This window comes from Silurus aristotelis, assembly GCF_946808225.1.
Source record: "Silurus aristotelis genome assembly, chromosome: 8".
NCBI classification, from domain to species: Eukaryota; Metazoa; Chordata; class Actinopteri; order Siluriformes; family Siluridae; genus Silurus; species Silurus aristotelis.
In genome coordinates, this window is record NC_139581.1 from 4026855 (window position 1) to 4043983 (window position 17129).

At 41.1% G+C, this 17129-nt stretch overlaps 1 protein-coding gene across 44 annotated transcripts in view; it reads left to right on the forward strand.

Annotated features, from left to right (window-relative positions):
- The window catches only part of robo2 (roundabout, axon guidance receptor, homolog 2), a 554737-nt gene that overhangs the window by 526603 nt on the left and 11005 nt on the right, over positions 1-17129 (forward strand). For all 44 annotated transcript variants that reach the window (XM_083547769.1, XM_083547778.1, XM_083547745.1 and 41 more), the window contains 3 exons: positions 5699-5858; positions 7405-7668; positions 9182-9405. In XM_083547769.1, the coding sequence (XP_083403895.1) occupies positions 5699-5858; positions 7405-7668; positions 9182-9405 (648 nt within the window). The remainder of the gene's footprint in view (positions 1-5698; positions 5859-7404; positions 7669-9181; positions 9406-17129) is intronic.

The window sequence follows — 17129 nt, forward strand, 5'->3', positions numbered from 1 at the left end:
GGCACGTGAAGTTGAAGAGTTGTTACTTTAATGTCTAATGAAATTTAACACCAACATCTGCAGACCAATCAGAATCCAAAACCTCATTGACCAAAAAGAATCAAGAACTGTAAGAATTATCTGAAATTCGAAACTGCTCTCGTCCTTCTCATCCTTCACCAATAATAAAACCCGAGCACTGAATCATGACTCTGTCGTTTATAGAACCTGAGGTAACGTCTTTCCAGTTTTCCACTTTCTCTCTCTTTCTCTCAGTCAGTAAAACAACAAGCCTGAGACATGGATCTCACCGAAGATGTCATTGCATGTGTAAAACAACTCAATTAGGACTCGAGGGAAGATTTAAACGAAAAGTATTTCAGCTACTTCAAAAAATATGGTAGAACGTGAACCTGAATGATTTGAATATGGATCGATCTCAAGATCATGAACAACCGCCATCGAAACAAATCCAAGATGCATCATTTTACACGTAATATTATGATCTTGGTGGTTTGGTGGTATTTTTAAAAATAAATACTTTTCTATGAAATTGGATAGAAAGGAGTAGAGGAAATGCAGCTCTGTGTGTCGTTACGCTCGGCGGGATCCAGAGCGGGTTTTTTTGCGCCTCAGGAAGTACAATTTGGTCCATTTACTACGGAAGTCTGAGCGGCCATGATATCTCTACCTCCTGTTTCACTTTCCGATGGTTTAGAAAGAAAAAAGTGTGTGAGAGAAAAAGAGAGAGAGAGAGAGAGAGAGAGAGAGAGAGAGAGAGAGAGAGAAAAAAAAAGAGAGCTACTGGGTTGAAAAATGACAAGATTGAGCGGATAGCCGAGGCGTACATTTGCATTTACAAAGAGCGAGGCCACAGGCCAAGTTGCTCTCGGTTGTTTCCCGAACTAACACATGCACTCGATTTGTTCGCCTCGGGACAGTTTTACCTTGCTATCTCGAATAATTAGGAGAGCTCTACAAACTCTTAACGAACGAAATTTTAATTGCAGATACGTCGGATTACGTTTCGATAAGAAATGCACCGTGGAGCAACTGGGCACATAGAGTTCGCTGTTTCTCTGAGGCTGAATATTCATTAAAAGAAAGAATATTTTTGGATGAGTTTATCTGGAGCTTAGTGTTTAAGGCATTGGACTTTGGCTCTGAAGGTCATGAGTTCAAATCCTAGCCACACCAAGCGGCTACTTCTGGGCCCCTGAGCAAGGCCCTTAACCCTTTCGCTGCTCAGATGAATGAATGAGTGAACTGTAAGTCGCTCTGGATAAGGGCATCCACCAAATGCCGTAAATGAGTACAAGTATAGAGACAGTAAAGTGCAAAAAGCATCTTAGTGATCCAAGGCGGTGATACCGTAACCACATGCATGTTACAGTGAATGCAGAAGTGCAGGCAAAAGGTTCACCTTTTAAAACAAAAATGTTTTTAAAAACTTTCTGAACTTCCTGAAATCATTTGAGGAAGAGAATCTAAACAAAAACCTGGCCCATTCCTATATTTCTACGATGTTGGACTTCTGATCAGAAGGTCATGGGTTCAAATCCCAGCACCACCAAGTTACTACTGCTGGGCCCTTGAGCAAGGCCCTCAACCCTCAACTGCTCAGCCGTGTAACTGCAAAAACTGTGGATAAGAGCATCAGCCAAATGCTGTAAATGCAAATGCAAGTGTTTTATCCAACTTAGACTGCACTGGTGGCTCAAGAGTTGAGGTTTTGGATTTTGGGTTGAAGCCCCTGCTACTTTGGGGCCCTTGAGCAAGGCCCTTGTCCTTCAGTGCTCTGGGGGGCAATGTATCATGGCTGACCTTGCACTCTGACTCCAATGTATATGCGACAAATAAAATCTAATTGTTTTCTTTTGCCAAAACCCTGAAGAAGTCTTTAAAATCTGGTTCCTCTCAAGGTTTCTTTCTCATGTCGTCTTGAATCAGACAGATTAGTATAAATTCTTCGAGTAGTAATCGTGCTTACCCATGCTTAGAGACTATACATTAAGATAAACAGAGCATTTTGTTGAACTTTAGGTAATTCTACTGATGCAAGAACATAGTGCAGGTCAGGAAAAGTCGAGGCACGAGTTTATTCATCATTATTTCTAACATAATCATTGCTACATTGAAAAAAAAACTGTATATACACTATATGGAAAAAAGTTCACCTGGGAGACCTGATTTTTCCAATCATTCATGGCTCTTCTCCAAACTGTTACCACATAGTCAGAGGAACCTAATTGTTATTCAAGTCTATTCATGTGGAAGCATGACATTTTCCTTTCACTTGAACTTGGAGACCCAAACCTGTTCCAGCATCACAATGCACAAAGCCTGCTCCATGAAGATCTGCTCTACATGGGTTGGAGTGGAAGATCTCCTGCTATAGAGCACTGACCCTCAACCCTATTGAACAGTGAATGTGAATGCTGACTGCACCCCAGGTCTTCTCACCTCACCTACATCAGTACCTGACTTTAATCACACGCTTGTGTCTAAATGGATCTCTTAAACATCTCCACAAAATCTATTGGAACATCTTCCCATTAAAACTGAAAGTTCTTATCAAATTGTAATATTTGTAAATTTTTTTAATATATATATTTAACTCCTCCCACAAATTTCCAGTGTGTAATGGAGCAGATAAAATCGAGTTCCGCATCTCAGCTACTTTCTTTTGTCCTTATTTTTCTCTAAACGAATCAAGTAAGTATTCATAGGCAAACAAAAGTACTTTTTTTTCAGGAAACTCAGTAAGTAGGCCAAGGATTTGAAAGCATGAGTCACGGATTTGTTGAAAGAGCCGAGAGAGAAAGAGAGAGAGAGAAAGGCAGGGAAATGAAAGGTAAGGTGAAAACTCAGAGCTGCTGAATAGAGCTGATGGTTGAATACGTGGCACGTTCTCCTCACAAGCCCTTCCTTGTTGAAATGCATGAAATTCTCCGTTCAAACGCTTCAGACGCACAAAACGAAGTGTTTTGACACATCGCTCCTGAGAGCCTCCTTCTCGATTCAGCTCGGCTAATAAAACTCAACTTTGTGCTCGCAGACGAACTAAAGATCCGTCCTTCATTTCCAAACACTGCCCCTTTGAGTCGCAGCCTGGTGTTTGGCTTCGAAAAAGGCTTCATTCGCGGTTTATTCGCTTCCTGCCAGCACTGGCTGTAATTTCAGGCCGGGGCTGAGCTCCTCAGCAGTGTGCTGTTCACAATATTGATGTTCACCAGAGAGAGAGAGCGAGGGAGAGAGATGTGGACAGAGGAAGCGAGGCAGTGATTGAGCGATCACGCCATCTCTCCATTTATTGGCCGAAGCCGAAGTGTCGCCCAGAGGAACGATTAGGAAACTCAATTACTTCCCCCCACTTCTCCTCCTCTTCCTCCTTCACCGTGGTCACTAGTGCCTTCGGCCTGTTGCTATTTTTTATTGCTCGAAAGCTTTATTCGTCTTCGTTTGACACCTCCGTCTCAACCCCCGGACGCTGGTGGAACAAAAGCGCTCAGTCAACGTGGAACTCCGCTTTCTCGGACGCCATCGTTCTGGAACAAGATACGACCCAAACATCTCCTTGGATCACCTTACATCACCACATGAGAAATCTGATTTTACCCGCTCCGGATTTGATCTCTCCGTCTCGCTTCCTGTTACTCTCTCCAGGCGTGAGAAAAGTATTTAAGCAAAAGTCTAAAGAAATATTACACTACACAAGCAAAAGTATAGGCACCCAATGACCAACACTCGCATCACAGCCTGGGGATCCATGAAAATACAGAGGATGGATTTGGGCTGTAATTAATGTCAGCAGTCTACAATGGCTCAGGATCACAGGTTTTATCTCTATCACTGCACACCTTAACAGAACTACACTGTAATAAATGGATATTTGGTGCGACCCTGATGAGGAGGGATTCCCTTTTGTGTCTGGTTTCTGTCAAGGTTTCTCCATGGAGTTGGGAACTTCCCTTTGAAGATCCACAATCTCCACACAAATCGAGCTGGAGCATTCCGCATTTAGTCCCCATTTGCTCTTATAATAAACTCCACACTTCTGAGAAGATGTTCTAGATGTTGGAGATTGAGTGTTGGTAAAGTCAGGTCCTGATGTTGGTGATGTGAGGAGCATTATAGCAGCAGATCTTCCTGAAGCACAGAGGCATTGTCATGTTGGAACAGATTTGGGTCTCCTAGTTAAGGAGTCTTATACACTCATGTGCCTCCAACTTTGTGATAACAGTTTGGGAAAAGAACCACACATGGCTGGACTGACCAATCGGGTACTTTTGCCATTATATATTATGGAGATTTAAGCTTGAAGTGATGAAAAAAAGAAAGAGAAAGTTTTTCTGCATTACTGTCGATTAAACGTCAAAAAAAGTATCTACATTGAAACCTCATTTATAATTCATATATAAATGTTAGTTGTTTTTCTTTTTTTAAAGATTTCATTTCTAACCCGAGTTCTGGCGTGGTACGAAACGTCTGAGCACAAAACCGCAGCGTGCAGCGGGGGGAAAAAGCAACCGTTTTTAGCCACCGAGCACAAAATATAGATCGCTCTCGAAGAAGAAAGGCAGAAGATGACAGATTCCAGCGTGGTCCGTGGCCGTGCCGCGTTGCGATTTGGCTACATCAGGAAAAGCTATTTTACGCTCGAGTAGAGCCACAGGAGGAGGAACATGCAGAGTTAAGAGTTTGGGTGTAGAGCGTTAATCATTCCGCCTGATCAATCCTGCCAGTGCTGCAGCTCCAGATCTGGACGTCCAAGCGTTCACATTACAATCTGTTTAGTTCTCGGGTTCTGATCGGTCTCCCAGGGAGCGAGCGTTATTTTAAACCGCGTCTTGACAGGTTGTCGTATTGTGAAACAGTTTATCAGTGCTGTAGTCAGAGAAAAGGTCAGATGAAGGGCTGGTGCACTGTTTTGCATTTCACACTCTTTTTTTAAATATAAAAACGACTTGAAACTAGGAGGAGAGGAGAGGAGAGGAGAGGAGAGGAGAGGAGAAAAGGGAGGTGAGGAGAGGAGAGGAGAGGAGAGGAGAGGAGGAAAGGGAGGAGAGGAGAGGGTGAAAAGAAGGGGAATGAGGGTGAGGGAAAAACAAGGGGAGAAGAAAGGACAGAGGAGAAAGAGGAGTAGGAGAGTGAGAAAAAAGAAGAAGAGATAAAAGAAGAGAAAATTAGAGGATATAAAAGTAAGGTGGATGATGAGATGAAAGGAGAGTGGAGAAGGAGAGAGGAAATGTGAGAAGAAAGTATAGCAGAAGAAAAGAGGAGTAGAGTAAAGGGAGCAGAAGAGGAGAGGATGAGCAAGGACAGAGAAATAGGAGAGGAGAGGATGAGTGAGGACAGAGAGAGAGGGGAGAAGAGGAGAGGAGAGGAGAGGAGGAGAGGACTGAGGAAAAGAAGAGAGGACTGAAAGAAACGAGAGGATAAATGAGAACATAGAAGGAAAAGAGAACCAAAGGAAAAAAAGAGAGGATGAGTGAGAACAGGGTTAGAGAAGAGAGGACAAAGAGGAAAAGGAGAGGAGAGGATGAGTGAGGACAGGATGAGAGCAGACAGGAGAGGAGAGGAGAGGAGCTGTACCTCCTGTCTCAGGAGTGGTGTTGTGACAGAATGCTTTGAGGTGCAGATAAACTGCAGGAGATGAACTAAAAGAAACTGAAAGTTCTGACGTTTTCTGCTTCCACTTTTTCCCGCTTGTCTTTAGGTGGAAAAGGAGGAAAGAAGAAAAAGACCAAAGTAGGAACCAAATCCGCGAAGACCAACGGCTCCAACTGGGCGAACGTCCCTCTCCCACCTCCTCCTATCCATCCTCTACCAGGCACCGAGCTGGAGCACTTCAGCACCGAGCACCACGACGGAGGAGGGTACGGCCCAGAGAACTCCTCTTTCCTCTTTAGCAACACTCAGAATGACGTTCGGAGCTCAAAAATATTGGCAAACTGTGTTAGAACCGCATTGGTTAGGAAAACATGACGTTCTTCATCTGTTACTTTGTTTCTCGTATTGACTAAAATGGGAGATTTATTCCGAAGGAAACAAAAGTCAGTTTTGGAACCTGAAATGTGCAAGAGATTGTTTGCTTTTTTTTAAGTTTTAGAATCGCACATCATAAACTCAACCTCTCCCTCGAGAGCGTTCAGAGACGTTGGGGTTTGAGTAGCGGTGCTCAGGATGGGTTTAGCACTTCAGTCTCTTGCTCGAGACGTGCGCTCCCCTTTCGACCCCATTAATTCCCATCTCGGAGAGTCATCCGGCTTAATAGGCTATCTGGCAAATGAGGAACTCTTCTGCGCTGTAAATCTCAGTCGTGTCTTTAACGGCTTCAGATTAAAACTGTCTCCTGTCCTCTGGGCTGCGCACTGACAAATTCTTTTAATGAGTGTTTGGCTTTATGATGTGTATTAGCACAGCGTAGAGGAGCCGAGCGCCAGGAAAGCCGGGACGCACTCGTTCTTCTGGGAGAGAAAGAAACGACTCGAAATGGCATGGACTCGATTGTAATATGGAAATATTAGCCTGTGTAGTGCACGTCGAGCAGCCAAGAGTTTTACTCTGCTGTTGAACTGAATAAATAAATCAGTTCTCTTGGTGGATATGGTGCAGAGGGTTGCCAGGTTTCGGCAACAAAAAACCCACCTCTAGACAGGGATAAAAGAATGACAAAAGGACGAAGTGAGCAAAGAAAGGAGTGAAGAGTCAAAGGGAGAAATGGCAAAGAACATGAATGAAAGATGAAGGAAGAAAAAAATGGATTAAGGATATGTAGAATGAACGAATGCCAAAAGTAAAGAGAAGAATGAAAAGAATGGATAAAGGATATGAATGGATGATGAAAGGAATAAATAAATAAATTTAATTAAGAAATGATTGTGAGAATCGATGAAGGAATAAACGAATGAAGAACTGATGAGAAAGGGAGGAATGAACAAAGGAAGGGATGAGAAAATAAAGGAAGGAAAGAACAATCACAAAAATAATAAATGACGAAAGGAAAGAATGGATGAAGGATATGAAGAAATGAATGACTGAATCACGAAAGGAATGAATAAATGAAGGGAGGAATTAAAAAAAAAGAATGACTGTGGGGATTGGTGAAGGAATGAATGAAGGATAAAAGGAATTAATGCAGGGTTAAAGGAATGCATGAAGGAATGAAGAAAAGACTACAAGAAAGAAGACAGAAATAAATAAATAAATGAATGAATAAAATCATGCACAGAAAAGTTTAAACTTTATGAAAGAAAGAAAGACAGAAAGAATGCATAAGTAAAGGAATGATAAAAAAGGATAGAATGTATGATTTAACTAATCCCGTCCAAATAGGGCTTCCATTCTTCATGCACTCAGTGTGTGTGTGTGTGTGTGTGTGTGTGTGTGTGTGTGTGTGTGTGTGTGTGTGTGTGTGTGTAGTTATGACAGTGATGGGTGGGGACACCCTCTGGCCGTACAGACGTACCTGCACCAGGGGCTGGAGGATGAGCTGGAGGAAGAGGAGGAGCGTGTACCGACTCCACCCATTAGGGGCGTGGCCTCATCTCCTGCAGCCATGTCTTTCGGGAAGCAGTCCACGGCCACGCTGACTCCGTCCCCTCGAGACGAGACGCAGCCCATGCTGCACACACATCTGGACGAGCTCGCCCGCCAGTACCAGCTGGACATGGCCAAGCAGACGTGGTGAGGAGCATCATGGGATGCGTCTGGGTAGAATATATCCTAATGGTGTCACCACAGTGTTACAGAAAATCAATATAAACAAATAAATAAATACATCCTTTATTTTTCTTTTCCATCCTTTATTTTCTTCTATTTATTTCCCCATCGCTTTCTATCATTTGATTTCTCTTTCTTTCTTTCTTTCTTTCTTTCTTTCTTTCTTTCTTTCTTTCTTTCTTTCTTTCTTTCTTTCTTTCTTTCTTTCTTTCTTTCTTTCTTTCATTTGATTTTCCCATAATTTTCTTATCTTCTTTCTATCATGTTTTCATGTTTTTTTTTATTATTCCGATTCTTCACATTTCTTAAAAAAAGTCAGTTCTTTCCTTTTAAGTCATTTGTTCTTCTTTCTGTCCTATTTGTTCTCTTTCAAGTTCTCTTCTTTTTTCTTTCCTTCATTCCTCCTGTCTAATTTACTTACTTGCTCTTTTGTCTTTCCACATTGTTGTTTTTTTCTTAATTCATTTTCCTCCTTGTTTTTATTTTTACTTCAATCTCCATTGATTCTTTTATGCATGTTGTGTATGTATTGCCTCCACTTTCCTTCTTTCTTTCCTTCTTTTATTTTTTCCCTCTCTCCCTGTACAGTATAGATAGGAATAGCATGCTGAAATGAAATATGAACTCAATGCAGACTGTAATTCATATAAAAAAGTTCTTTAGATGTATAAATATGAATCTCACCCAGCCGCATGACCACAACATTTAACTTCCTGGCAAAACCAATTAATCACAAAATGCTCTGGTTTGAGTTTTTTCTTTAGACCTGAAAGGGAAAAAAATGAACAGGGCCTGAATTAATGCTAAAGCCCTGTTTAACGCGTCCGCTGGTGCATGCCGGCGAGAGCAGAGGAACTATTCCTTCTTTTCTGGCTTTCATGCAAAGCAAATAAGCCACATGCGTCATCCTGTAACTCAGTTATGAGAACTGTCGCATGTTCATTTCTGCACTCCCTCACGGGGAACAGGCTCCACTCGTCAAGAAGGAAATGTCATGTAACTTGAGTAATGACTACGTCGCTTCAAGTAAATCTTTGACAACAGGGAAGAGCCCATTATTATATCCAAATCCAGGCATCGGGAAGGATGCTCACATTGACGCTCGCGTACACACTAACACGTGCGCGCTGGGCCTGTCAGCAGACCTGGCTGTTTAGAAGGTGACAGCTACGGTGCGTGGAATGCCTGCGGAGCTCGGTATTGTGTCCTCCTCAGCTGCAATTAGCGGGGTCGTTGTGTTAGCATGCAGAGCGTGGCGACGTTGAATTAGCCGAATTGTCCCGATTCGTCTAAAGCTTGACGTAGAGTGTTCCAGGAATTGCACATTTGCAATGACAGATACCTCCTCCTCAACATGTTTCCCATTCATCTCACTGCGTCTCTTGACACCTTTTGTCTCTGGCTGACATCCTGTCTGAGCCCCCACTCAAATATGGAAATGTCTGAGCTGTTTGCTGATGTGTTTAATTTTCCACAGGCACATGCAGGGAGGCTCGTTTCCCCCTCAGGCCCCTGCTCCTCCTGTGGGCTACATGTCCAGCACCCTCATGTCTGACATCGAGACAGATCTCCCTGACGAAGATGAGGACGAGGAGGAGGAGGAGGAGGAGGACGAAGGTTATGAGATGTCACCACCGCCGCTCCGGGGCATGGAGACCACACCGGGATCCAGTATGGACAACTTAGACAGCTCGGTAACAGGTGAGGGTCGCCGTCTGCTCCGTGATGCTGTGATGCAGAGATAGTTTTACAACAGCTGGAATATTCGAGGAAAGTAAACCCTTAACGACAGCCCAGAAGTGTGTAGCAACAGTTTTCATTGTTTGCTTGAATATTATGTGGCAAAATGAAACCATAAAATGGCATAAAAATCATCACAGTGAAGTGAAGTTTAACACTTGTGACTCATAATATAGACTCAGAATCAGGTTTATTGTTTTGACACACACAAGGAATCTGGTTCCAGCTGTTGGTGAAAGTACAGAGATAAATATCACAATACATGGACTATACAAGACCAAACAGACGATACAAGACAATACGAGTAGGTATATGAAATGGTATGTAATGAAATGATATAGTATAGTAAAGTGCAGTGTTTTATAGTACTGTACTACATTACAGTGCAATTTAGTACACTATACAATAAAATACTGTAATATACAGTATACAGCACTGTAGTATATCGCTTTACAATGTACTATACTATACAATTCTGCTACGTACTGTAATGCACTGTACGTTACCACACACTGTAGTGCAGTATGGTGCAGTGCAGTATTATGTGGTATATTATGTACTGTGTATACAATATATGTACATAATACCCAAATACTGCATTATACAATACTATACAATAGTATAGTGCAGTACATAACAGTATTGTATAGTATATAAATTCACATACTTTACAATATATACAATATACAATATACATATAAAGTGGCACCACTGCATACTACACAATACTGGGAAAAAGAATATATATATATATATATATATATATATATATATATATATATATATATATATATATATATATATATACAGTGAGAAAAATATGTATTTGAACACCCTGCTATTTTGCAAGTTCTCCCACTTAGAAATCATGGAGGGGTCTGAAATTGTCATCGTAGGTGCATGTCCACTGTGAGAGACATAATCTAAAAAAAAAAAATCCAGAAATCACAATATATTATTTTTTTAACTATTTATTTGTATGATACAGCTGCAAATAAGTATTTGAACACCTGAGAAAGTCAATGTTAATATTTGGTACAGTAGCTTTTGTTTGCAATTACAGAAGTCAAACGTTTCCTGTAGTTTTTCACCAGGTTTGCACACACTGCAGGAGGGATTTTAGCCTACTCCTGCACACAGATCTTCTCTAGATCAGTCAGGTTTCTGGCCTGTTGCTGAGAAACACGGAGTTTGAGCTCCCTCCAAAGATTCTCTATTGGGTTTAGGTCTGGAGACTGGCTAGGCCATGCCAGAACCTTGATATGCTTCTTACAGAGCCACTCCTTGGTTATCCTGGCTGTGTGCTTCGGGTCATTGTCATGTTGGAAGACCCAGCCTCGACCCATCTTCAATGCTCTAACTGAGGGAGGGAGGTTGTTCCCCAAAATCTCGCAATACATGGCCCCGGTCATCCTCTCCTTAATACAGTGCAGTCGCCCTGTCCCATGTGCAGAAAAACACCCCCAAAGCATGATGCTACCACCCCCATGCTTCACAGTAGGGATGGTGTTCTTGAGATGGTACTCATCATTCTTCTTCCTTCAAACATGTTTAGTGAAATTATGACCCAAAAGTTCTATTTTGGTCTCATCTGACCACATGACTTTCTCCCATGACTCCTCTGGATCATCCAAATGGTCATTGGCAAAATTAAGACGTGCCTGGACATGTGCTGGTTTAAGCAGGGGAACCTTCCGTGCCATGCATGATTTCAAACCATGACGTCTTAGTGTATTACCAACAGTAACCTTGGAAACGGTGGTCCCAGCTCTTTTCAGGTCATTGACCAGCTCCTCCTGTGTAGTTCTGGGCTGATTTCTCACCTTCCTTAGGATCATTGAGACCCCACGAGGTGAGATCTTGCATTGAGCCCCAGTCCGAGGGAGAGTGACAGTCATGTTTAGCTTCTTCCATTTTTAAATTATTGCTCCAACAGTGCACCTTTTTTCACCAAGCTGCTTGGCAATTTCCCCGTAGCCCTTTCCAGCCTTGTGGAGGTGTACAATTTTGTCTCTAGTGTCTTTGGACAGCTCTTTGGTATTGGTCATGTTAGTAGTTGGATTCTTACTGATTGTATGGGGTGGACAGGTGTCTTTATGCAGCTAACGACCTCAAACAGGTGCATCTAATTTAGGATAATAAATGTAGTGGGGGTGGACATTTTAAAGACAGACTAACAGGTCTTTGAGGGTCAGAATTCTAGCTGATAGACAGGTGTTCAAATACTTATTTGCAGCTGTATCATACAAATAAATAGTTTAAAAATCATATATTGTGATTTCTGGATTTTTCTTTTTAGATTATGTCTCTCACAGTGGACATGCACCTACGATGACAATTTCAGACCCCTCCATGATTTCTAAGTGGGAGAACTTGCAAAATAGCAGGGTGTTCAAATACTTATTTTCCTCACTGTATATATATATATATATATAGTAATCCCCCCAAAAACACTTATAGGGGATTGTTCTTATAGAGTCTTATGTTGAAATAATGAAAATGTATGAATAAAAATAACATTTATCAATTATAAAATAAAGTAAAATGTTAATACAGTACTGTACACATAAAATAGCATTTTTTGGGGTGGCGTCTGTTTATCGTGGTTATACTTCGCTATACTGTGAAACTCTCTGGATACACTATAACTACTGTTTAATGGTATAACTACTGTTTAATACTTTGTTTGTCAAATTCAATACTGCAGTTGTACTAAAGTATTTTACAGTAGTATTACGTGGGTATATTATATTTGACACTATACAGTAGTATACTGCACTACACTATACTTTACTATACCCTCACTATGCTATACTGTGTGGTATACAGTATATAATGCTGTGCAATGTTGTACGTTAAAAGTATATATAGTATGTTATTACACTACAGTATACTATAGAGGTCTGCCATGGTTTCACTACAGCATGTTGCACCTACAGTATATAACAATACGATGGATCTATTTTAGGGTGCTATGGTACTATATTGCGATTTTAATATATAATTACTATATTATAGTTTTATTACACACACACACACACACATACAATACTTTTTACATTTTGGTATATTATTATTTTACTATAGTACATAATAGTAAGTTAATAAAATACTATAATCTACAGGTAAACTATGATGTAATGGCGTTTGTAAAATCCTGTTTAAGCGCACATGCTTATCCTGTTATAAAAGTGGCAGTAGCTCACAGTCTCACTCCACCAGAGGCATAACTGTTTAATTTGTTTTTTATCACTGCCATCTTTTCCCAATTTCAAGCAGTTTAATTCAGTACAATTCCTTTGCTGGACTCCAGCATGAATTTGGACAAAAGAGAAAAATTTTACTGACCTTCAGATTTAGGTGAGAAAAAAAAAAAGTCCATTATGCATCAGCTCCTTCTGTGAGGGAGATCACAGGACCCTTATCCAACCGCAGATCAAATTTCAGCTCCAACCCACATGCGGGTCAGAGATAAAAAACAACGGAAATAACAGCTCGCTAATGATTCCGAATCTAAAAGCGACAAATTTCATCTTATCGCTTTCTGGGTGCTTTAGCAATGTTTACCAGAAAGATGTGTAAGAATATTTGTGCATATTTATTAACATGTAGCATTTAATTAGAAATGCACATCATTTCTGTTTCCTATTTCCTGAAATCGAGTGAAATCCAACAGAATCATCTTTGTGAATGCACACACTATATTTCCAAAAGTATTGGCTCACCTGACCTTTCCTGCTACATGTGGTTCTTTTCCAAACTGTTACCACAAAACTGGAGGCACTCAATTGTACAGGACGTCTTTAGATGGCGCTGTAATAAATATTTCACTTGAACTTGAAAACTCAAAACCTGTTCCAGCATGGCGATGCTCCTGTGCACAAATTGAGCTCCTTGGAGATCTGCTTTACATGCTTTGGTGAGGAAGATCTTGCTGCTATAGAGCTCTGATCTCATTCGTACTGAACACCTTCGGGATGAATGTGAACGCTGACTGCATCCCAGGTCTTCTCACCTACATCAGAAGATGCCTTTCAGAATTCCCTTGTGGCTGATAAACACAAATATCCATATGCTCACTCCAAAATCTAGTGAAACATCTTCCCAGAAAAGTGGAGGGAATTATACGAGCACATTGGGACTAAATGTGGAAGCAATGCTCAGAAATCACATACCGTACTTATGACCAGGTGACCCAATACTTTTGGAAATATAGTGTGTATATAATTATATATATATGAGCTCACCTTGCAAACGAGCATTCGATTTTAAATTGAGTTTGTTCTGGAAGTTGTTCAGGGCCGAGCATTAGCGAAGTAAAATTAATTGAGAAGAGATAAAGAAGAAAAGTCCATGAATTTTAAAAAAGGTTATGAAATTGGGTGGAAGACAGAGAGAGAGAAAAAAAACAGGATGGTAATAATAGTGAGAAAGAGAGAGAGAGAGAAATCAAGCAAAAGAAAGAGAAACTGGAACTGCATTTTAACATTTATATTGGCACCCTGAAAAAAAAAAGAAACTGAACCGATCATCATTATTTTTTTTTTTCCCCCTTTCCATCTAGAAAGAGCCATTTCCATTTTTACGCCGCATTGAAAAGGTTTTATGAGCCGTCTGTCATAGTGGACACGTGAAGGGTATGACATCGTGGAGGAGACTGGAAACAAAGAGTCTCTGATCACAGGGAAAAGAGGGTAAAAAAAAAAAAAAAACGTGAAATATATATATACATTTTGTCAAAATGGCTGACACACCTCGTGCACTTTTTTCCTTGCCTTGGTGTATGTAATTTTCCGGACTGTTACCCTTTTGTCTGAGGTATTTGATATCAGGGAACACCTCCCAAGATCAGAGTGCGGATATCAGATTTTTTTTAAAAATCTGGGAAAGGTGAAGGTATAGAGAGAGTGTCAGGGAGTGTGAAAGAAAGAATGCACGAGTGCTATGTAAATGGGGAGAGGGATAAAAAAAAAAGACAGAGAAATTGTGAGCTTGAGCTGGAGAGCTCGGTGGAGCTACGAGCTCTTGTGATGGAGCGGTAGCTTTGCTAGCTTTGACACCCCTCTGTGCTGATATATTTAGTGGAATAGAAGGTGAAGGCCTCGACCTAATCTACTGCATCTCCCTGCCACTGTGTTATTCCGCAAACACCACTATTTCCTTTTATCTCTGCGCCAGGCTGCCTCACTCCCACTGCTCCTGACAGACGGAGAAAGAGATCACAGCTACTTTTCTTTTCTGGTAAAGGTGTTGGAAACATGCTTCTGCTGAGGGGAAAAAGGGAATAAACGTGTGCACGGATAAACAATACGATTCGAGAAATTGTTCCACTGGGGAAACGCAAAGTAGAGCTATTTCGTATACTTCGCTATATCTTTATGCTAGCTTACGTTACAATATGTTTTTGCTACGGTACAGCTGACATAAACAAGGTCGCGTGACCCAAAGGCGACCGGATACGTCGGCTCGTCGAGGAGAATAATTACGATGCTTAACGATATGCATATAACGGGCAAGAGCCGGTATAAATCAGATTTAGTAGTAGTGAGGTGCTGGATGGCTTTTATGACCCAGATAACACGGCTTAGCCGAGCTCAAGATATTAAACATGCATTGCCGGGATGTAAAAGCAATGCTTCTGAATCGCTGGACGAAATGTTTCTCACTTATACATATTTTTTGAGAATCATGTATGTACTGTATGGGAATGTAATGTATAACTCGTACATCAGTACCTGGTTTTACTGACACCCTTGTGACTGTATGAGCAGATATTTCTGCAAACTCACTCCAAAATCTAGTTGAATATCGTCCCAGAAGAGTGGAGGTGTTATTACTAGACTGCATAGGATGTGTGAAAAGCCTATATCAATCTTCTGGTTAGGTGTTATTAATGGGAATATCAATCGTATAGAAAGGCCTTTATTGGAAAATAACTTCGGGGTGGTATCAGTAATTCCGTCTTGCCATATTTGTGAGGAAACGTATTAGAAATAACGTTCCAAATGTTCCATTAGCAGTCGATTTGTTTCTGTTTCTGTTTGCTGCTGTTGTTTTCAGACTCTAACCTCGTTTCCACTCTAACAGAAACGAGTGCGACACAGTACTTCGGAAATGCATTTAGCTGAATCTCTATTAGTCATGACATCCTCTCGGAGGGTGTGTTAGTGGAGTGTGGGCTTTCATCGGGCTGCACTCTGTCTGTGTGAGGTTTTTTCTTTTTTTTTTTCTGTGGAGTCTGTCCTTCTGATGTGGAGTAGTGTAGGGCCTCGATACAGCACACTTTGGCACCACACCTCATTCATTAAATTTACTGTTGCTTTGTTGAAAGATGGGCTCAGGGGAAGCAATGATGGGTTTTTTTTGGTAGCGAAACAAAGCTATGTGTCGTTTCAGAGCAGAGACAGGAGGTGATTTAGCTTTCAGAAAGGACAAGAAAGCTTTTTTTTCCCCCCTTTTCTTAGTGCTGGTGCAATTTTCTAAACGATATTCTCCTTTGCGCTATTTCCAAAAAGAAATGATAAAGATAATATATTAAATTGTATATATATATATATATATATATATATATATATATATATATATATATATATATATACAGTGAGGAAAATAAGTATTTGAACACTCTGCTATTTTGCAAGTTCTCCCACTTAGAAATCATGGAGGGGTCTGAAATTGTCATTGTAGGTGCATGTCCACTGTGAGAGACATAATCTAAAAAAAAAATCCAGAAATCACAATGTATGATTTTGTAACTATTTATTTGTATGATACAGCTGCAAATAAGTATTTGAACACCTGAGAAAGTCAATTTTAATATTTGGTACAGTAGCTTTTGTTTGCAATTACAGAGGTCAAACGTTTCCTGTAGTTTTTCACCAGGTTTGCACACACTGCAGGAGGGATTTTGGCCCACTCCTCCACACAGATCTTCTCTAGATCAGTCAGGTTTCTGGCCTGTCGCTGAGAAACACGGAGTTTGAGCTCCCTCCAAAGATTCTCTATTGGGTTTAGGTCTGGAGACTGGCTAGGCCACGCCAGAACCTTGATATGCTTCTTACAGAGCCACTCCTTGGTTATCCTGGCTGTGTGCTTCGGGTCATTGTCATGTTGGAAGACCCAGCCTCGACCCATCTTTAATGCTCTAACTGAGGGAAGGAGGTTGTTCCCCAAAATCTCGCAATACATGGCCCCGGTCATCCTCTCCTTAATACAGTGCAGTCACCCTGTCCCATGTGCAGAAAAACACCCCCAAAGCATGATGCTACCACCCCCATGCTTCACAGTAGGGATGGTGTTCTTGGGATGGTACTCATCATTCTTCTTCCTCCAAACACGTTTAGTGGAATTATGACCCAAAAGTTCTATTTTGGTCTCATCTGACCACATGACTTTCTCCCATGACTCCTCTGGATCATCCAAATGGTCATTGGCAAACTTAAGACGTGCCTGGACATGTGCTGGTTTAAGCAGGGGAACCTTCCGTGCCATGCATGATTTCAAACCATGACGTCTTAGTGTATTACCAACAGTAACCTTGGAAACGGTGGTCCCAGCTCTTTTCAGGTCATTGACCAGCTCCTCCCGTGTAGTTCTGGGCTGATTTCTCACCTTCCTTAGGATCATTAAGACCTCACGAGGTGAGATCTTGCATGGAGCCCCAGTCTGAGGGAGATTGACAGTCA